A 22,518-nucleotide genomic window follows, 5' to 3' on the forward strand; every position below is an offset into this window, starting at 1 on the left:
TGCAGCAATACAAAAGTCCAAAAGAGTCCAGCACTTTGGGAATTCCTCTGTGGGTTGTTACAGATCCTGCAGTACAACTGCCAGCTTGTAGAAAACCAATATAATGCCTCTGCATTTAGGACAAACATTTTGTCTTAGTCCCATGAACAAAATTTACTATAAACATTCAGAAAATACTTTTCTTTTAGTTTTATTCATCTCATACTGGGATTATTAAGGGTGACCTCAGTACATACATAAGAACCTATAACACATCTCAAATGAATAATTAAAATTAAACCACTTAATTTAATTTAGATCACGTGAGTAAACCAAAATCGCTGCAGTGCAAAACCTTGCAGATTCAAAAGGAATTCATCCGCTCAAACCAGGGAGTGTTGTCTGAACTTATCATGCATGGATCTGTGGAAACTGAGACCCCTGACGGACATGCTAATTTAATGAAAGGTCAAGGTCTGACCTTCAGCTTTTTCACACTGTGTTTAAGTTGCACTGGCTTTAGTTTGCAACAGTAGTCTGAATTTTAGATTAGCACCAGTAAGGCCAACAAAAGTGTCTTTGAATATTTCACTTTAAACATCAGCTGTTTAAAATTAAAAATTATACTGCTGGACTGGATGAGGACTGCTGCCCCACTTTAACCCCAAACACTAAAAACAGCAAAACAACCTGCCGGCTGATCCAGTCTAATATGGTCCCTGCATAAAGCCAGTGAGGATGGCCAATGCTGTAGTTTTAGGCAAAGCTGACATAATGGAGTTATCGGCTCTTTGCACAGATGGCTGTAGGATTTAAAAGCAGTTTAAAAGTTAGGTTTGGGCTCAAGAATAAAGTCATCTGTTAGAGACTCTAACAGATGACTTTATTCTTTTTGTGTAGTGTTATCACGAATCTAGAGCCCAGAAGATTCGTGATAACACAACGTGACAATAGCTTCTAAAGAGAGGTTAAATCAATCAATTCTGTGGTTTCAGAAAAACTTCAGTTTTTTGACACATTCCTTTGTGTTTATTGATTAACTGACAAAATGGTTGCGCACAAACTTCAATCACGTTGGTATACTGGTGAATCAGAGCACAGGCACAGAACACATGACTCATTCTGTAAGAGATTTATTAAGGCTTCAAGTGCATGATAACAGAATAATATCACTAAATACTAAGTTCAGTATTGTAGGATACACAGATTTTGTTAATGGTAAGAATTATCACAAAGACATGTGCCAGCAACAGTACTTAACACAGAGATATATTATAATTATTTTCATATGATTTGGATTCTTTACCACAAAAGACATATGTAAATAATACAAACTTAAATGAATAGAGATTTAGATAAATAACCCATTTGACTTTAATAGATGTGATGGTTTATTGAGATGATACATCTGATGAAATTGAATCCATTTCTATTGTCACACTTGTGAAAATATACAGTAACCTGTATATTTATCAAAAAAAAAAAAAAGCCAAAGCAACAGTGAGCAGAATAATCTCTTTGCAAAAAAGGTCTGTCTGTACAAAATAAATAAAAGCAGAGTTATACATGAAAAGATAATTTTACACTATTTAACAATTCTAGGTACAATCTGGTTCCTTCACTGATTTCATTCCTCGCTGAGATGCAGAGGGACAAACAACAACAACAACAACAATAGCAACTCGATACAGTGTGGATAAAAGGCATCAGTTGAATGGGGTATGACACATGCAAGGAATGATTAGGTGGAGCAGGGATGTATGGCTTCTGCAAGAGTAGAAAAGAGCCGTCCTAAATATCGGAGCACATCTCGGCACACTGTTTGTCTGATATGTGTGTGGCTAGCGACTCAATGATGTCCAACAACAGCAGCTGGCTGAGAGACCTCAGGTTGGGGAGCTTGGATACCTTTGGGAGGGGAGGAGAACAAAAAAAATGAAAAAAAGAACAGCAAATTAAGATAAGACAATGAGTCAAAAATGGGGAATAAGCAGCACTTGATTGCTCATGCACAACAAAATGAAGATAAAAGATAAAAAGAAGATAAAAGCTTAACAGAAATACAGCAGAGCTAACACTCCAGTGAAGTAAAGTGAAAACTGAGTGCTTCTTTGTTCCTTTGGATAACAAACAATAATCAGAGCGACACCTCATCGCAATGTGATGAGGTGCTTGTACAGCCGGCCAGCCTGTAAACAGTCTCCTCTTCACGCAGAAGATGGAGGGTGATCCACTAAGAGGCCAAAGGTGTCAGTCTCCCGCAAAGAAGAGGGGACTAGAGGGTTAGCTCAGCTGCAGTGAGTGGGCAGCAAACCCCCAGGGCTTCGGATACAAGCCCACCCACCTTGATGAACTGGTGGACAATAATGTGGAGACAGTGCTTCTTCATGTCCAGAGCCTGGGTCTTATCAGCTGCCTCAAGAATCTGAGAGAGGATAGCGAGAGAGAAGTGAGTGAAGAAATGATTTATTTTGTACAAAAGTGAGGGACTGCATTGTCCAATTAGGTCACTGCTCCCCCTGGGAGAAAGCACAATACCTGCAAGACATTCTCCACAGTGACGTTCATCTCGAGATTCTGCTTGCAGTAAGCCTGCAGCCTGTTGTTAGAAAACCCATAGTAATATGGTGCAGCAAACAGATAGCTGTTAATCCAGGGTCAAGGATGTAAACCAAGTTTACCGCAATGAAACTCACATTAACCAAAAAGTAAGGCCGGGTGCTTTGACAACCCATGTGGCTTAATTTTCGAAAAAGCTTCAGTGTGATTTAGAAACTCACTATATGAAACTGCAAATTTAACAACTCCATAACAGAAACATTTTAGGCCCTATTTTGTTTCTGGCATTGACATATTTATGAATTATTTCATTGTGTCCCTGAACTTATCTACTTATAAACCATTTATAAACATTAACCAACACTAACTCTTAACTTAAACATCACCATCTTCTAACTTACAGATAAAAAGTTCACACCTTTTTTATGTTAAATATTGAGTTCTTTTGTGACGAGCCAGCAGTTTTACTGTTAGTGATACAAACGGTACTCGATACAAATGTCTCTGTAGGAATATGTTGTGTTTTTTTAAGGACCTGAACAGAAGAAAAGTATTGAGGTCTGTTTTTAGACAGAAATTAATTAATTAATCATTATTATTATCTAGGCTATCTTTACTCATTTCATTTTTATTTATATTTGCAGAAATGTTAAAGTTAAAAAAAAAAAACCCCAAAAAACTCTACAATTGAAAAGGATACAGGGAATCCTCTGGAGGCATGTTCACGTCACCATAGTAGATATAACGCAGCATCGACTCAAAGGCCTGCTTACTCGGGACCATCTCACCAATGGATATATTTACTTGACCGTCCACGGGCATGAAGGAGCGGAACATTGCCTCAAAGTAACTGAGGAGTAACAGTATCAAAAGGATAAGTCACACCATTAAGCTGAAATGGACCATGACCAACTGTGATACAACATCAAGCCATTACAGAAAGCAATCAAATCTACTCTAGAGTAGATCTAGTAGTAGTAGACCTAGAGTCAACTATCGGCACAGGAGCATAAAATCCACATTAAATCAAATTCAGCTTAAGTAAGGTACCAAAAATACAAAACAAAAACAAAATAACCCATCCATAAAATCTACGCTGATCTACCTGGACCGAGCTGCTAGTATGGCTTTGTGTGCAGGCCGTGGGTGACCATCTAACAGCAGAATAATGTCACAAAACTCAAAGCCGCTTCCCTCCAGGTAGGCCTTCATGTCCTGCACCAGGGAGGTCCCGATGTCCACAGGCTGGTCAGAGTACACCCTAGGAGGAGGCTGCTGCTTTCGTCGCACAATCTCCACTATCAGGGGAGTGGAGAGATGCTCGAACTCTTTCGTCATGATAACCTGGTTAAAGTGTGACTCCTTAACCACAAAATTAAGGCAATGTTCCTGAAGAAAGAAAAAAAGATGTTGGTATTAGTGTCATAATAGCTAGTACTGTCAAAATTAAAGCGTTAACGCAAATCAAGCCGGCATCACGACTAACGCGGAAAAAAAAAAAATTTAACGCATCTGGAGCGCAGAATGACTCAAAATCCCTGAAGTGTTTCTGTCAACGCATTTCGGGCAGTTTGTCCAAGTAGAGTTACCTTCGCACATGCGCAAATGGGCAGTAGATCTGGTAGTGACGGGGAGCTGAACCAATCAACTCAATTTGGAAGATATATAAGTTTTAAACAATCAGAAACAACTTTTTTTGAGTTTTAATGAACAAAATGTTAGCAGGACAGAATCCGTAAACTCTTGTTTGTTTATTTTCCAGACTAGAGTCATATTCATTTAACTTGGCCTCACTCCATCTTTTTACCATGGTCGTCCATGTTCCAGCCCAACAGTTTGAAAAGCAGTGAAATTAAGAAACTTTAACCACTAGAGGTCAGTATAAGACGCTTTTCAGCTGTTAACATTTAATCTGGACGTACCTTGAGCTGGTCGAGCTGCAGTTTGTTGGCATTTTCACAGACACTGAGAACATTCTGCAGGTCGACTGATGCTTCAATGTACTGCACACAGAGCTGCTCCAGCCGGGAAAGCTTAAAGCTAAGGGCCAGTTTGTACACATCCATAATCAGGAGAACATCCTGCACATGACCTGTGTAGACAGATACACACACGAATAAACATTTTCCCTCTCTTTTGCAGCAAGACTGGTAACAACCAAATGTGAGAAGCATGAGCAGAGTGGTACCTCTGCGAGGGTACTGGATCTTGTCTGTGTAGAGAAACTGCATTAAGACTTCAAAAGGCTGAGCCTCCGCTTCTCTGATGGATACCTCCAGCAGCGGCTGTGTGCCCGATGGCCTGTTGCCTGCTGGCATATCTTTTGAGCCTCCAGCTGCTCCTTCATCCTCACTGCTCTCCTGTTTTGTCTTCTGTAAGGCAGTAAAGTATGCAATTATCATTCTGGCTCAGTGAATACACCAGTGACCCATTACTCTTACAAATGCTTATATTATATATCTTGATGCCTCAGACCTACAAGCTTAGATAAATATGTTCATTAAAGCATTAAATGTGCAATATTTATGCTGCCGCACCTTTTCTGTAGTGAAAGCCTCACTGACTTTTCATAAAACTGAAATTTAGAGAATGTAGCTCATCATCCAGTCCATTACATTTCACGGGTTACTAAAATGGGGACCTTGACTTTGCGCACAATTTGGGTGAAGACCCAACTAGGTCAACCTTTAAATTTGATTCAGTTCTTACGAATACTGTAGGACTAGATATTCTTGTGAACTGTGGACCGACGACAGACGCCTCGCCATGGCGGATGAGCTGAAAATGAACTAAAATGATTACATTTGCAGCTTCACTTTGCGCATTAAGTCTGGACTGAGTTAATTTTCTATAAATATGAGTGTCTGAAAAAATACGAGCAATAACTCCTTGATTTTCCCCTTCAACACTATTGTTGGACAAATACCAAACACTAGCCTTTTATTACAGATAATTACCAAATCATTACTCTTTCTTTATGACAATATCGCCACTCTAACCTATTTCAGTGGAGATGGAAACCAACCAATCATGATGTGATCACGACTAATTGTTTCCTCTCCTGCGGTGTTCATTGTTTTAAAAAATTTTTTTTAAAAAGGTGTTTCATTTCATGATGCCGCACAGCTTGAAGAGTGCAGGTTGGAGGATGTGGATTCAATTCTAAACCTTTCTGCCATTTAATATTTGAATTGTGACACAGGTGCTTGAAGTTGTGTCACCATTTCACCGTGTTTCTGATTTCCAAGATGTGGAATAGGTTACAGAGTTACATAATCAGCCTGATTTTTCATATTTATAAATATCTTCTGAGATCACTGACAGTCTTGTATGTGTCAGAGGAGATGCACTTGGTGCATTGTCCTAACCTGTCGCTGCCTATCTCGAGCCTGCAGGATTTTCTTCCGCAACCACTGACATCTTGCAGTCACTATGGCGATATGCCCCAAGACTCTCTCTTCACTCTGCAAACAAGACAACAATGTCAAGTCAGACAAGTGGAAAAAAACAACAACAACAAAAAAAAAACAAGTTTGGCAGATCATGTGCGAGTCACCATGAATTTCAAGAATTGCCTTTGGGTTTGTGAGCCTTTATGTAGCTTGCCATCACCAGTGTGTGAATGGGTGGATGACTGGATATGTAAAGCGCTTTGGGGTCATTGGGGACTAGTAAAGCGCTATACAAATACAGGCCATTCACCATTTTTATTACAAGAAGACAGTTGAGAAAGCTGGGGAAGAGGGCAGGGGGAAGCCATGCAGCAAAGGTGTCTGGGACAGATTTGAACCTAGGCCCATGCAACAACCTCAGAGCATACTGGTAACCTACTCAACCCATGTAGTTAAACCGGCACCTCACCTTGACGCTTTAATCAGCAGTTTAGAGGCTTGGCTTCCAGTTTTACAGCAATGAAAACTCACCTCGCCCAGAATAAACTCCACATCACAGAACTGACGGTTCTCCCACAGTTTGCCATAATCCTCATGGAGGGTACACTTTGGGTAGCATGAAAACTACAAAAGTGAAAGTTTTAGCAATCAATCTTAAGGCAGGACAGACTTTTTAACTATGGTAGTATATCTCAGCAATGAGGTGATTTGACACCAACCTGGAATCTGTACATCTCCCCACTGCGGACATTGTTGTCCACAGTCCCGCCAAAGATGTACATGGCATCCAGAATCACAGCAGCAGCATGGAAGAGCCTCCCACTGGGCATCTGAGAAAAAACAAAAACAAAAAAAGATAAGAGTTTAATTGCATATCTGTAAAATTCACCTACATGTGTTTTATATTCCTATCTGGGGTGACACAAAAGGAACACCATACCACTATGATTTACAATAATATAAATTGTCTTGCACAGATTTCTGCAACAAAATGCAGACTGTCTACAGCAACGAAGAATGTAAAGTAAGTAAACTCAAAATGGCTCATCACTCAACAGCTTTTCCAAACATATTGTGTTTCCATTACATTAAGAAATAGTACAATAGATAGGAATGGAGCGTACAGGAACAAAGTGTTCTCGTTTAATAATTTACTGTCCTAATAAATAATATTTGTGATATCATTCATCCACCTCCATATCTACTAACATAGTTCTTTGTGTCAACAAATGAATGATATCACAAACACAATGAACATTTTCCAAATTTTTTCATACCTCACTGTCATGGCTGGGTTGGATCACCTCCCAGGTCTGAGAGTCAACATCATAGCAGTGCAGCTCATTGGGCAGGGTGTTGTCAGCAGCACCTCCAAATACATACAGGTGCCGGTCAAAGGCAACCATAGTGTGTCCATAGCGCCTCTGCGGAGGTGGAGGAGAGCCACGCAGCAAATGTTCGGTTGGTATACGTGTCCACCTGAGAACATGGGAGTTATGAGTGTCGGGTAATGCTGGTAAATATAGTATAAGTAGCTGAATGATATAAAAAAGGGTGCTGCTTACATGTGGCCTTGGAACTCAAACTGAAAGAGGTTGTTAGTAATTTTGGCTCCACTCTGTCCAGAAAACACAAACATCTTGTCCCTGCATACGGCGACAGGGAAGTTGCAGCAAGACGGGGGAATTTCACCACTCTGATCGATCTGATGGACACAAAGACAGAAAGACAGACGTGAACAATGACCAAGAGTTTCTGAGTCTTTAACTTTAAATGTTGTTCTCTTTTGTTGTGAAAATGAATGAAACATGCCTCTTCCCAGCACGCGTGCTCTCGGTCCTGCAGACTGATGGTCCACATGTCGTTCAACCTATACGTGGGCGAAATAGTCACCAAGGTTATGCACAAAAACAAATACATCTGCAGAAAATGAAATAAAAAATTCATACATACCTGGCATTTCCATCATAACCGGCAAATATCCAGAGTTTATCACTGTAGACTGTGGCCCCATGTGCAGATCTGGCCACTGGCAAGCTGGAACAGAGATGCAGGATTTTTAGGACTAGTTTCAAATGACAACACTTAAGTATAGTCCCAGACTAAATTTTTATTTGCCTCTGTACCTCAAAGGGCCTTGCAAAGACTTAAAACAGTTGTAGATTTTGCTTGTCCTGGATTAAACTAAGCAGACTGCAAGACTGAGGATTAGAGATACTATGGGATTAATTTGAACCTTAAATTAATTTTTGAAGGAGGTGGGCTTAACTTTTATCAGCAATTTTGCGAAGAATAGAGGATTTTGGAGTTGGGGGGGCTGTCATGCTAGGACATAGTAGAAGGCAACTGTGCACAGTGTGAGGTCCTCCAAAGTTTTAGTTTAGCCAGTAAACATAAAGGCACATGCGAAACCAGCCCACGGTTTTTCCAACATATTTTATCCTCCAGACAACCTAAAGCATGGGTGTTGAACCCCAGGCCTCGAGGGTCGGTGTCCTGGAAGTTTTAGATGTGTCCTTGAGCCAACACAGCTGATTTAAATGGCTAAATGACCTCCTCAACATGTCTTGAAGTTCTCCAGAGGCCTGGTAATGAACTAATCATTTGATTCAGATGTGTTGACCCAGGGTGAGATCTAAAACCTGCAGGACACCGGCCCTCGAGGCCAGGAGTTCGACACCCCTAACCCTAAAGTATTAAGGGTGGGAACCACGGAGGCAAGATACAATAATATCATGGCACACAATAACAATGTTTGGTCATTATTAAAAAGAAATGAGTTAATACATTACCTTCCCTCCACTTTCCATTCAGTCCACTGTCCTGTAGCAAACTTGTACTCAAAAAGGTCATTTTTATTTTTCAGGTTTGAATTTGAGTAAATGTCTCCAGTGTAGCCCCCTAGAAAATATCAAATTTGAACATTACAGAAATGCCACCAGAGTTTAAAATGGATAAAATGAAGGATTTTTATAGATAATGAAGGATTTACCAAATACAAACATGCTGCTGCCATAGACCACAGCTGAGTGGTGGTATCTGGGGGCAGGTGGCGTTCCAGTGGTGAAAGCTCTGTGAATTATAGACATGTGTCAACTTTTATTTTATTATATGGTTAAGATTGTGTATGTTTTATATATACTCTGGCTGATTTGGTGTCTTGTATTGTAATACTTTCAAAAAGTGTCCACTGCGGAAATAAACTGATCTTTATGATTACTTTTTAGTGCTCCTTGTTCTGATACTCACTGCATGCACACTATGATGGTCTTAAAATGTAAATGGCCTATATTTGTATAGCGCTTTACACTACATTCAGTCATCAGTCATAAATGTGTGTTAATCTGGGTTATTCCGTGGATTGTGATATGTATTGCAACGAAGTAAAATCAAACCAACTGCGGCTGTGAGGCTATAGCCTTACCGACACCAGGAACAGTCCTTCACATCAAAGCGAAGCAGATCATTCAGCATGTTTTTGCTGTTGGGTGACACAGAATTCTCACATACATATAATAACACATATATCTGAAAAATGTCTGCAGAAGTCTTGTAGCCCTTACCCATTATCTCCCCCGAACACATATATTGCATCTCTGTAAGCCACCACAGTGTGCTTGCTGCGCCTGCGTGAAGCCGCATGAAGTTCAGTAAAACCACAGGTATTCAGTTTGAGTGAAGATGCTGCTGCTGCTCAGCTGTCCACACCTTACCTTGCACCAACAAACTCATCGCACGGAGGGAGTCTTCTCCAGCGATGAACAGTCTCAAATGGGCCGAAATTAAGTGTCAAATATTCCACGCTGTCAGAGCAGCTGTGGTCGAAATCAACACTCGGAGCCACTTTAGTTGACTTACAGGACATGTTTTTGCTAACTCCCCGGCTCAATCAGATTTCAGGGCCACTCATCTGCAGGGACGTGAACGGTTAACGACGCTGTTAATGCCCCAGGATAAGTGCTAATACTTCTGTCACTACATGTAAATCTGGAGTGACATTGGTACTACTCTTACCCAAGTCCTCTTTGTTAAAGATTAAGGCTGTTGTCCTTCAGAGAACTGTTAGCTACAAAAAAGCTCAGCTAAACCTGGCTAGCTAGCTAGCCTCTAGCTAGTGCTACGCCCCAAAACTAGCAACATGAAGAAGAAAACGACAAGTTAACGAACAACGCTAACGTTGCGTTAAAACATCTGGCCAACCGGTTCGATACCTACGATGTCATGATATTACACAGACAAAAAAACAACACCAAGAAATCAAAAGCAGTGGTAAATCCACGCCCCCCACAACCCTGTATGTTGCGGGTACTTCACTTCCTGTAATATTAAAAAGGCGGAGTCAAAGTGCTTTCAGTCCTGTAATCTTGAGTAGTATGAAACACTATAGGTATTAACGTTAATTTACACTTTGGAGTCCTACTCTAAAAACCTGTCATAGATTTAGCACCGTCTTCAAAGCTGGAATGTGTTAAAGAGTCTTTGAAATTAAAGATTTTAAAGCACGTTAAGCAAAGAAAGAAAATAAGGAAACTAAAAAAGCTGCAGTCACTCATTGCTGCAATGAGTTTTATGTTAAAAACAAGGATATAGTGTCCACTTTCACTCTTTATCTCTGAAGCAGTAAGTGGTTCTCTGTTGTTAGCTATCTGCACTGAAACAGAGGTTAGATAACTTTATAAATGAGGGTTTTGTGGAGGATGGCCTGTTTGAGTCAGGTGCCCCAGTGGCTCACCAAACTGACAAGCAGGAGTCAGACAAAATCCCCTCTGTGTTTGATTTTTCCTTGTCTGTTGGGTTGGACACACCGAGCAGAGAAATCTCAATTCCAATGAAGTCAGAAATGAAAGGTGTAATCTTTTAATAATCAATAATGGCACAGTGTAATATGTCAAATGTCGTTCATTTCAGGTTTTATTTGTCAAATTTTAATTCCTGTCAAGGGTTACATATTTTTTTCCATTACAGTACATCCTGATATGTAAAACCGTAGACTTAACAGTGTTTCTAAGTCTATAACTGTCTTAGCACAAATGTTAAGGACATCTCCAAGCAATGAAAAAGTATTGTGATCATGCAGTTTTTGTTAAAAACATAACCATCCTCATTGAACTTTTCATGTTTTATTTTTTATTTTACAACAGCAAATAGCATTGGATTTAATTACAATCTTCTAACACTGATCTTCAAAATAAATGCTTTATTAGGTCAGTTTGGAACCACTACAATTTTGAGGCATTATCGGCACCAAATGCTCATTTTAACAGGAAACTTGTGAAATGTTATTCACCCATCCATAGGCTGATACAATATGGCCATTTATCTTAACCCACCATTTTTAGGAACATATATTTCTCATTTATTTTCAGAGATGTTGAGCCATCGTGTACATTCATTCAGAATAATCCCAGGGCATTCAACAAAATTAAATGGTTGTTTTAAATAAACAATATTACATTTCATTTTATTCTGAGACTTAGCTTATCATATATTGCTAGTAACAATGGATTATTGTATGGAGGACAAAATCAGGAAATTGCACATTAGTTAAAATCAAATCATTAATAATACAAAACACTAAGAATAAGCAATACTGAATGGAAAGAAATACTGACTAAATATTATAGGTGAATTTACAAACATAAATTAATGAAATGAAATTGCATTTCTTATGAGTGGTTCTGATAATAAGGCCGTGTAGACATCCGAGTGGTGTTTGACACTCTTGGTCATTGTACATTTAGGTAGGACCTTACTTGACAGACACATGTTTTAGGTTATTTTCCTGCTCTCTACACAAGTCACATCACATTGTCACTTTACCTCCCAAAACAACTGGCAAGAGCAACACATTATTGTTGATTATCATTGAGATTTAAGCAGCAAACAAAAACGGAACAGTAAAGTTCTCACATGAAGAAAATGCAACATTTATCCTATAAAATTAAGGTATTTTTACTGCTAATTACATCATTTTTAATGGCTCTTTCATTTATAGATTCTTCTGTTGTTATTTATTAAACATATTACATGACAGACATGGAGAAACACGTTTATAGTTGATAACATTAATGATGATTTGATTTAGAATTTGTAGTGATAGGACTCTCAAGTAGACTGATAGCTAATGCCATTCGTTTAAAAAATATATATACATATACACACACACACACACACACACACACACACACACATATATATACATATACATATATACATACATATGTATATATACATACATACATGTATATATACATACATACATACATATATATAAATAAGAGAGAGAGAGAGATACTCACATACTTTTTAACATCATGACTGATTTTGTCCTCCACAGATTTGTTGCATATTTTCACATATATTTCAGTCCTTAGTGGGGAATCAGTCAGTGAAATGTTTTGACTTTTTCAGGTGAACATCAAAGACTTCATTTACTTCAAACCAACTGATATTCCTGCCATGTTTTCAAAATGCTCAGAAGTTTCTCAGGGATGTAAATAAATATTTCTTATCAATCCATCAACATGCTTTAGAACGTCATTGTGAACTTCATAGTTACGTCAAGTGCTCCATTAGAACAAGCTGACATCTGGGAGTAAGAACAATTAAATGGACTCATAGTGGAGAATACTAAGCCTCGGCTGCATGCAGTAAACTGATTCAGTATTTGTAGAGCATAACTTTTTTTTTTTCATAAGCTCTCATGATGTACATCACAGTGCACAATGATGTACAATTCAAACAGGCAAAGAGACAGGAAATATGATACGTCATTAACCTCCCATTCTATCAGCCATGCAGTAATTCTTAATACAGTGTTTCAGATTTAAATTGGCCTCTGGTGCTCACACACTCAGTTACCAGTTAATTATATCTCGGACATGGCCCCACAACTTGGTAATCCAAAGGTTCACCCCAAGCTCTGTTAAGTACTGAATCTCAGGCATTAACATCTTGCGACACAGCTTCCGATGTGCTTTGTCTATATTCTTTTTTAAATTATAGCCCATGATAGACTTCTCTCCGATTGGCTGCCAGGGCTGCATGTCTGTCTCTTGGATGCTGCCAGCTTCTACAGCATGGCCACCCTCAATGCAGATAGATGTCATCTCTTTGTTCCTCTTCTTGAGCTCTGCCACATCCGCAGCCATACGCTTCCGCCCGTACGCATCTACTTTCTTCCAGAAAGTTTGATTAAAATGCTGGTATAGCTTCCAATCAATAGCATTCCACTCAAGGGCTCTAGCTCTCAGCTCAGGAGTAAATTTAGACACAGTGGATCCCTTACGGATATTGAGCTTAAAGAAGAGCAAATCATCCATCTCCCAGCAGAGGGCATCCTTTAGCAGGATGAGTGATTCCTCAAAGTGTTCCACTAACATGACCAGCTGAAAACGGTCACTGATGAATTTGATTCCTTCTTCCACTCGCGGATCATTCATATCCAGAGAGTTGTCCAGTCCAAAGTCAAAAAACAGCAGATTCTTGAGGTAGTAAGAGTTGAAACTCTCTGGATCAAAGTACTTGTGGGGATCACGTAGGAACTCAGTCAGCTTGTCGTCACCTGGTATCTTCCAAGTAAAAGGCACCAGGCGGCCAAAGTAGTGGAAGGAGGATTCAAAAAGCTCTGCAGGGTCTCGCAGAATGGTGATGTAGGATGTGTCCACAGGCAGCAACTTGGACACTTCAGGTGCATTGAAGCGCATGTGATTACAAATAATATTGAAACACATTCCCGGTCTGTAGTCTTTAACCTGGGAGCGCTGGAAAAGAGATGGGTAGAAGAAGTCATTTCTGCTTTCGGGAAAAGCAAATTTGAGCTGGTGTTTCTCTCCAAATCGGAAAAGGATGTTAAGGAAGGTGCTGCTGGCTGTTTTGTGGGTCTTCATGAACATGATATCAACTTTAGGAGCACAGGTGTAGGCAGTGTCTGAATTGTTGATGGTTGGTTTGGGGTGGGACTGTGTTGGACGGTGGGCGCAGGAATAAGGCACCGGAACCCTACATAGATGAAAAGGAGAACAAACTATAAAGACATATGGGGTTTTGTGGAAATTATCTCTAAATGATGTGACACAAAATAAACAAAAGCATCAACCCATCGCACTTGAGAAACTAGAAAGAAAATATTTGTTTTTAAAAAAAACTTCAGTTTTGCATTTTTTAAATACTTAAATAATTGAATGTGAAATATATTCCTTGCAGACAAATGCAAATTTTACATGAGGGTTTCTACAGAACACATCCACACCATCTTACTCAGGCAGACTGAAGTGGACCTGTGAAGTGGAGAGGCAGTAAACAAAGATCATGCAGCTTGTCAGGAATGTACCCAGGACCAGGCTTTTGCACTTGGACCTCCATTGGATTCTTTGCTTGCCAGTCATGGTCCAGCAGAAGAACAGCTCACCTGAAACGCAGAACAAATCTCTTCTTCATCCTCATAATATGAGGTCTGTAAGATGAAATGGGGCCTGATTATTCAAAATCTTGTAGGATCATTCGATTCTGGATTTGACAAGGAGCCAATCAAGAGAATCCAGTAAAGGAGAAATATGCTCTCTCTTTCTAAACCCGGTCAATACTCCTGCTGCAGCATTTTGGATCAACTGAAGGCTTTTCAGGGAGTTTTTAAGACACCCTAATAATAATTAATTACAATTAAAATTGCAATTAAAATAATGACAGTAGTCTATAGTAATAATCAACTTGTTTCTCATCACCACAGGACAGGATATTTTTAATTTGAGAGATATTGTGCAAATGGGAGAAAGCGTCTACATATTTGTTTAATATGCACATTGAGCTACATATTCTGTTCAAAAACAACTCCAAGATTCCTCACAGCGTTACTGGAGACCAAGGTAATGCCATCCAGAGTAAGCATCTAGTTAGAAAACGTCTAACCATCTATATAAGATTTTTTGCGCATTGTACAATACAGCATCATGGATAGATAAAGTTGGGTATCATCTGCATAGCAGTGAAAATGTATGCTATGTCTTCTATTGATACTGCCTAAGGGAAGCATGCATAAACATAACTGGAACTAATACAAAACCCTGTGGAACTCCATAATTAGCCTTAGTGTGTAAGAGGACTCTAAATTTACATTAAAAAAGTGGAGTCTGTTAGCTAGATATGATTCAAACCACTGCAGCGCAGGGCCTTTAATGCCTATGGCATGCTCTAATCACTGTAAAAAATATTTTTGGTCAACAGTAATGACAACATGCTCTGATTGCTGTAATAAAATATTATGATCAACAGTATCTAATGTTGCTCTGAGATCCAGCATGGCAAGTCCACTATCAGAGGCCATAAGAAGATCATTTGGAACTTTCACTAATGCTGTTTCAGTACTGTGATGAGCTGGAGTTAACCCAGAAAGATCAACTGGAGAAAAAGACTCTAGATAAATATCAATGGTATTGAAAGAAGCTGTACACAATGTAATGTTTTTAAAATGGTCATGAGTATTTTTTTCTCTAATGGATAAATTTTTAGGCAGCACAATAGCAGGGTGGTTAGCCCTGTTGCCTCATGGTGAGAAGGTCCTGGGTTCCACCATCTTCTGCCTTTCTGTGTGGAGTTTGCATGTTCTCCCCGTGTCTGTATGAGTTACCTCAGGGTACTTTCCCATAGATTTGAATGTGAATGCAAATGGTTGTCTGTCTCTTTGTGTTAACCCTGCAACAAACACCTCTCATCCTACGGTAGCTGGGACAGGCTCCAGCACCCCTGTGACCCTGAATTTGCCAAGTGAAAGAATGGATGGATTTTATTTGCAAAGAAATTCATGAAGTAGTTAAGATTAAAAGAATGCTTGACTCAACAGAGCTCTGACAGATTCAAATGCATTAAAGATGTAAAATCATTAACAAGATAATCAATTCTGTGAGATTAAAGTTCAGGTACCTGCTCTGCACTCTGCTGGCACAAGGCACTGAAGAAGATAAAACTGGGGGAATTATATCTATAAAGTTAGTTACAACCAGTGTTGGTCAAGTTACTTGAAAAAAGTAATCAGTAACAAATTACTGATTACTTCCCCCAAAAAGTAATCCCGTTACTTTACTGATTGCTTATTTTCAAAAGTAATTAATTACTTAGTTACTTTTTTAAAACACGATTTACAACCTGAATAGGTGATAAAGCGATAGATCTTTCAGCCCAATTCTACTTTTTCTACATAATCCATCATACAAAATGTAATCAAATGGAAAGGTCCCTTTTTAAAACTTTTATTAGTTTTAATCTTTTAACTTTATGCATCAAGCAAAAATTTGATTATATGCAACATTCTCTGACTGGAAGAAATTTGTTTAATATTCAAACCTATTTTGTGCACATTCCAGCACATACATTTTTTTTTTTTTTGTGTGTTTACACTCAGTCTTTCAAATAGATGCAAGTAAAACACAGAAGAAAATAAATAAAGTCAAAGACTAGCGGTCCTGTTGCTCTATTTTCACCTGTAAAGCAGGAGTTGGGTAGGCGGAGGTTTACCCTGGTGCAGGTGTGCCACAGCGGTCAGTGGAAGAATCCGCGAATTTCTCTGTGAATTTCCCATTACCTCGCAGCGCACTCGGTGCTTGCTTGGATGTTTAGGGGTTTTTTTCGCTGTAAAAAGAAGTTTTCTTCCCACGCACAACGGACATTAATGTTTTTGTCACTTTTTATGGAATCAAACTCAAAGTAAGGTCAGTACTTCCACACTTTAAACGCTGCATGCTCATACTCTCTCCCGCACTTGATATGTTATCCATTGTTGATCTGCACACAGCTGTTGTCACAAACTCGCACTTGCTTACGTCACTGTCATGAGACATTCTCGCAAAAAATCACGGTTTTAGTAACGCAGCGTTCCTACGGGAAAGTAATGGTAATCTAATTACCGTTTTTGCAATAGTAATCCCTGACTTTACTCGTTACTTGAAAACGAGCAACGCGTTACTTGTAAGTACTTGTAAGTAACGCGTTACTGCCCATCTCTGGTTACAGCACCTTCAAAAAGACATGTACTGTAATGAAATGTATTCCCCAATTCTGTGTGATCCTTTATTGTAAATTTAAATGTTGGAAAATATCCGACAATAGAGGGTTTTGGGGAAATATTGTTAAATGTTCAGTTTCTGTAGAATAAGTTAGAAGAAGACCTAGAGTGTGGTTAAAGTGGTGGATGGGTTCTTTTACATTTTGAGAGAAGGTAGTCAGAGGTTAAGTTTAAAAATGCCATCCAGAGGCTTTCGTCTTCAGTATCTACATGTATGTTAAAATCACTCACAATAAATATTTTATTTGAGCACTAAATCAGATAAAAAGCCTGAGTAATCAGATGGAAACTCCGAGTAAGGTTCAGGTGGATGATAGATAACAACAAATAAAAAGTTATTATACAGTTAGTATAACTCAGGGGTGCTGATTCATTTAAACTAACATAATCATCCTGCTGTAACCAGGTTTCTGTAGGGCATGGTGAATCAGTTTGTTGACAAATGATTAATGCATGTTCTAACAGGGAGTTAGAACATGCATTAATCTCATATCTCACTGTTTTACTCTTTGGTACAGTTGTATGTGATATATTGGTACTCCTGTGATTTTTTTTTTTATGTTTGTAAGAAAGAAGCTGCAGAGAGAAATGTAAGCCTGCAACTTTGCTTCCTGGTCTCAACTCTGGATAGTCATGTTTTGGGGAGTTTAATCAATTTGGCCAGATTCATAAAAATGAGAGCTGGTTTATCCAAAGTGGGATGTGTGTCATCTGTCTTAAGACCAGGTTTGCCCTAGAAAGTTTCCCAGTTATCTGTAAAACATACATAATTATTTTTGACACCACTCAGACAGAAGGCAAATTAAGAAAAACATGCAGCTAAACACGTCACTACTGGTGCGAATGGGGACCAGAGAAAGCTGCAGAGTTCGATATTCTTTTGGCAAAGTTACACACTGATTTAATATTAATTTTAGTGACCTTCGATTGACTTAACCAAGTGTCTTTACTGTTGATGTGAATTATAATTTTACAAATTTATGTTTATCTTTAGCCAGGAGTTTTAGGGTTCCCTCAGTGTTGCCTGCTCTGGACCCTGTAAGACAATTATCTATGGTTGCTGGTTTCTCTAGCTTCACGTCTCAAAACAGAATCACCAAGCAGAATTTGTTCCTCAGCGGGTGTGTCGCTGACACAGCATAACAAGAACACTTGAAATGATTGATTTAGATAGTTTCTTGGTTATTTAATTGTAATTTGATTACAGGGACTATAATCTTTGTTCGGTTGTGTGTGCAGAAGTGCACACAAAAGCAAAGTGAAAAGAAAAATGCACCACAAAGGCAGGTGAAAGTTGCATTTGTCATTTAGGAAAGGAAGCACTGAATGCGTAGCTTTAACGGTGGTTTTGGTACATGTATTGCTCAGTGGGAACACTCTGACAGAGGGCAGGAACAACAGCTATTTTGGTTTAAAAAAAAATTAAAGAAGCTCACTAATAGCAGGTTTACAAACCAGTAATTTTACATGGACAGCAGTGCTATAGTGTGGCCTATAATTTAAGGTGCTAAAGAATATAAACCCACAGGGAAAGGTTACACTTACATAGTTAACCTTGGCTGTCTAGTTTATTTAGACAGAGTTTCACTGAGATTAAGATCTCTTTTTCAACAGAGACCTGTCGAAGAGCAGGTAGGTACAGATCAATAAGTACAATCTTTCAAAATGCTCCAATGAAGTCAGTGAATGTAGTTTCACAATTTGGTCCAGCTTGTTCAAATACATAAGCAGCAAAGTATTTCCACCTTTTCCAAGTTGAGTGTGAATAAGCGGTAACATACTACATACTGTATATAATGTAATTGTATCTAATGAATATTTTAAACAGAAAGAATTTGAACTGTATGAGGAATGACAAAACAACATATTTGTTTCTCAGCTTCCTGTGAAATAAATAATGCATCAACACGGAAAGTGATATTGCATTCCCTCCTGCAGACTGCGATAAGGCGAGCCATCTGCTCACTCAGCTACATAAGTAACGAGTTGAAACTCACCACCTGGAATTTGTAACATTATCTGAACCAGTGTGAACCCAATGCATATACATTCTTTTAATTAAAAATTAACGACAGCTTAGCAAAACATAGTATTCTTTGGTATCAACTTGTCAACCACTAGTGGAATAAGATCGCTTAGAGAGAAAATTACCAAATTAAACTACCCCTTTCCACCCCCAATCCTCAAAAGGTTTTGTACAGTTTTGTAGTTTAGTCAAATGGGTCTGAAGGTGAGCTTAAAAAATAATTACAGGCTACATTGTGGAAGAGATGCTACCGCTGCGTACTGTAGCGTCTCCATCTTTAAAAAAAATTATTTATTATTTAAAGAGTTTCATTTCTATTGTTTGTCCACTCAAGGTTTATAGGGATTTTAAGAAGTATTTAGTTAAATTACTTATTGAGTAATTAAGTTACTTTTCAGATACAGTAATTAGATAAGTATTTTAAATACAATATTGATTAAGTAATTAGTAATTAATTACTTTTTTAAAGTAACTTACCCAACACTGGTCTCAAGATATGTGAGTGAGCACAAAATTAATAAAGAGTGTGAGTGTGTATGTGTGTGGGGAGGACTTTTCAGACTTATAGTGAAAGAGAGCAGGAGAAGAATTAGAAATATAGAAGTACAAGGACTTACAAGAAGTACATGTACTTTTGGTAACAGTTGTATATATGAATTATACAGAGCTGACCTCCTTACGGACAGAAGCATTCCAGAATGTTTGGAGCTCTCCAACTGGAGAGATTCTCGAATGTTTCGGAGTTGTAGGAGTGTTATGGCCTGGCCTGTAAATGTTCCAGTCAGTGACACAGGGAGGCATTTTGCCAGCATAGGACAGCTCTGTGTTGTGACAGAACTAAATTGCCTGTTATGTGCTGCTGCTGCTTCATAAACATGTCATCACTGTGCAACTCTGTTTCAGTTGCTGTTTACATTCTTGGATTACTGGTTCCTCTACCATCGTGGCGTCAATTAAACACCATCCCACACAATAATTTTGTCTTCGTGAAGTAACAGCATACACAAAAGTTGCTAAAAATTATATTTTTATGTATAATGTAGAAAGATAAACCTATTACAGTGACCATTCTAATAACAGCTTTAAATTAGGTTTCCATTAGAAAATGATCATCTGCGTCCCCTCCTTTTCTGATCAAAGCATAACTCCTTAAATATTTTTTCTTTTAGTCATTATTAGGGATGGGTACCGGTGTCGGTTCTGACATAAACGGTAGTAACCAGACCGAAAAGCAGCGCACATTTCGGTGCTTTTTTTTCCCTGAGCTGTGATACACCTCTAGCCAATCATTTTACGTTTCCGAGGATAGTAGGTGGGTCCAGGTACGTACGTTCTTTTAGAGCAGAGCTACAGATTAAAAATGTCCAAGGCAAAGCGGTCAAAAGTCTGGCTGTACTTCACAGCAAAATATGCAAACTCAGCAGCCTGCAACAAGTGCTTTAAGCTGATACTGTCAAAGGAGGTAACACCTCAAATCCGATGAAACACCTGGCGACGCATAGCGTTTTTTTAAAAGCCGAGAAATGCGCCGTATTTGATAGCTTGCTGTGAGACCTCACACCGAGCACATCTACTGCGGGTGGGTTGCCTGTTACGCAACATCCCCCAAAAACACGAAGAGGAGAGTCCTGGCCCCTAGCCCTGCCAGTGTAGCAGAAATGATGACGGATGATGGCAGCAGCAGCCGTTCTTCTCTGCGTGAGTAGCTTAATGTTGTTCGTGTGTAATTTACGTTGAGTAGGCTAACCACGTTATTATATTAATGCATGTAAGGTGAACTAGCAAACATCATCATAGCTACATGCGGCTGTCTTCTTGTTTGATGGCAGATACTCCCTTCACCCTGGCCAAAAAGGCTAAAATGACCAAAGAAAAAGTGGAAAACAGTTAAACATGAGAGTTTTAGGACAAAGTTTGTGTTTTTTCCATTGTTTAAGCACTGCTTCCAGCCAAGAGTGATACCATATATGCCCCATAGCTGCAGAAAAGGCTAACATTGTTATCTTTTTACGAAAAACAGCTGAACATGAGAGGTTTTTGGACCAATTTTGTGTTCTCCATTCTTTAAGCACCGGTTTGAGCACCGGCACAGTTTCAAAAGTACCGATTTGGCACCGGTATCGGATAAAACCTAAACGATACCCATCCCTAGTCATTATAGTAAGTCACACATGGCAGTGTGCGTTTGTCTGTGCTGAACTGAATCTGACAGTGTTTTTGCTGCTTTAGAGAATCCTGACTGTGAAGTACGTCATTGCTTCTTTTGGACTGAGGCCAACTTTCGAATGAGGTTTAGAGCAGATCTAGCAAAAAGTCCATGCAGAGAAAAGTAACTGTGTTTGAAGTTGGGAATAGATTGTTCGCCTGCAAAGGTGCAGTGAAAACATTTCCCACAATAATATCAAAACACTAGCCTGGATAAATAAAAACTCCGTTGTGAGGGTAATGTTTAGATTTTCACTAAAGCTTGATTTATCAAAAATGCATCCCTGGGTAGGATCAACATTAGCATTATTTCACTTACTTTCCTGAATGTTTCCTCATCTATCATGGCTCTTAAGCTTTGCATAGCTGGACTACAAAGTTTGTTTTTTCTCTCTCCCCCATTTATATGAGAAGGAATTGAAAAGAAAGAGCATAACATTGTTTTAAGAGTAAACATTAAGGGTAACAATTACTAGATTTAGTTGAATCGCTGCATTTCGTGCAAAAACACTGGAGAAAAGGTGTTGGAAAAGTACAACATGCTTAGAATTGAGATTTACTAAAAGATTATTGTGAAAAGAGCGGAGAAGAAATTCTTACCCTTATGCGCAAGTCCAAAGACAAACTAGTGGTAATGGTAATTTATTGACAATCGTTTAGTCCGCCCAGTTCCCAAAAAGTGAATACAAGTTCATCTCCCTCTAACGGCTGTCCTTGTATCTTGATTCAGACAAAAACATGCCACTATTGACCCAGCACGGTCCTGCTGTCCTATCACATGTCCTGTGCAGCGCAGCTCATTCAACTGATTGCAGTTCCTCTTCTCTTCTTTCTCTCCGCCTCTGTACGCACACCTGATGCTTTCAGGCAGCCAGCTGCCTCCTCCCTCAACTTGATTCCAAAACTGATCACGCTGAACAAAGCACTGCATGGAAGCTCATCAAGCCACCTGTGACGTCAGTAATTGTGTCAAGGGACAAGCACTTGCTAGGAAGCGTAAAAGAGGAGGGGTGAGAGGGAGGGAGGTTGAACTGGTGAGGGAGGAGTGAGACTGTACAGTGCCTATTCAGTGTCTACATACAAAAGACCATTGAGTGTAGACACTGGAGTCTGAGCTGCAAGCTGATATGAGGGGTAGAAAACAGCATAAGAGAAACAAATGTAGAAATCCAGAGCACAAAGACCGAGTGTACTAGTTGATCAAGGCTGCCGAGTATGTGTTGTTAAATTTTACACCACAGATCAGATATTTGATATTTATTTCACAACAAACCTGCACATAAGTTTTTCCAGCTTGTATT

At 39.1% G+C, this 22,518-nt stretch overlaps 2 protein-coding genes across 3 annotated transcripts; both read right to left on the bottom strand.

The window, feature by feature from the left end:
* Positions 1-1,096: 1,096 nt before the first annotated feature.
* On the bottom strand, positions 1,097-10,260 carry lztr1 (leucine zipper like post translational regulator 1). 2 transcript variants are annotated; one of them, XM_085475336.1, is made up of 20 exons: positions 9,945-10,260; positions 9,644-9,840; positions 9,494-9,556; positions 9,355-9,411; positions 8,923-9,002; positions 8,723-8,831; positions 7,884-7,967; positions 7,743-7,800; positions 7,496-7,635; positions 7,208-7,409; positions 6,650-6,760; positions 6,462-6,554; positions 5,907-6,002; positions 4,727-4,910; positions 4,461-4,630; positions 3,644-3,927; positions 3,239-3,388; positions 2,518-2,623; positions 2,324-2,404; positions 1,097-1,887 (listed from the first exon to the last, which is right to left on the bottom strand). In XM_085475336.1, exons 2-20 carry the CDS (start codon positions 9,793-9,795, stop codon positions 1,771-1,773), a joined length of 2,337 nt encoding a protein of 778 aa, XP_085331462.1. In that variant the 5' UTR covers positions 9,796-9,840; positions 9,945-10,260; the 3' UTR covers positions 1,097-1,770. The 2 variants fall into 2 exon arrangements, with proteins under 2 accessions (XP_085331462.1, XP_085331461.1); XM_085475335.1 differs by having other exon boundaries at positions 9,644-10,260.
* A 563-nt stretch (positions 10,261-10,823) lies between these two features.
* Positions 10,824-22,393, bottom strand: gal3st1a (galactose-3-O-sulfotransferase 1a). Its single transcript, XM_085475338.1, has 3 exons — positions 21,818-22,393; positions 14,190-14,340; positions 10,824-13,931 (listed from the first exon to the last, which is right to left on the bottom strand). The coding sequence occupies exons 2-3, from the start codon at positions 14,315-14,317 to the stop codon at positions 12,788-12,790; spliced, it is 1,272 nt and encodes a 423-aa protein (XP_085331464.1). The 5' UTR covers positions 14,318-14,340; positions 21,818-22,393; the 3' UTR covers positions 10,824-12,787.
* Between the last annotated feature and the right edge of the window lie 125 nt (positions 22,394-22,518).

Source organism: Copadichromis virginalis, linkage group LG12, assembly GCF_057382275.1.
Source record: "Copadichromis virginalis isolate Kocher_CV1m ecotype Utaka linkage group LG12, C_Virginalis_male_GT1.1, whole genome shotgun sequence".
Classification (NCBI taxonomy): Eukaryota; Metazoa; Chordata; class Actinopteri; order Cichliformes; family Cichlidae; genus Copadichromis; species Copadichromis virginalis.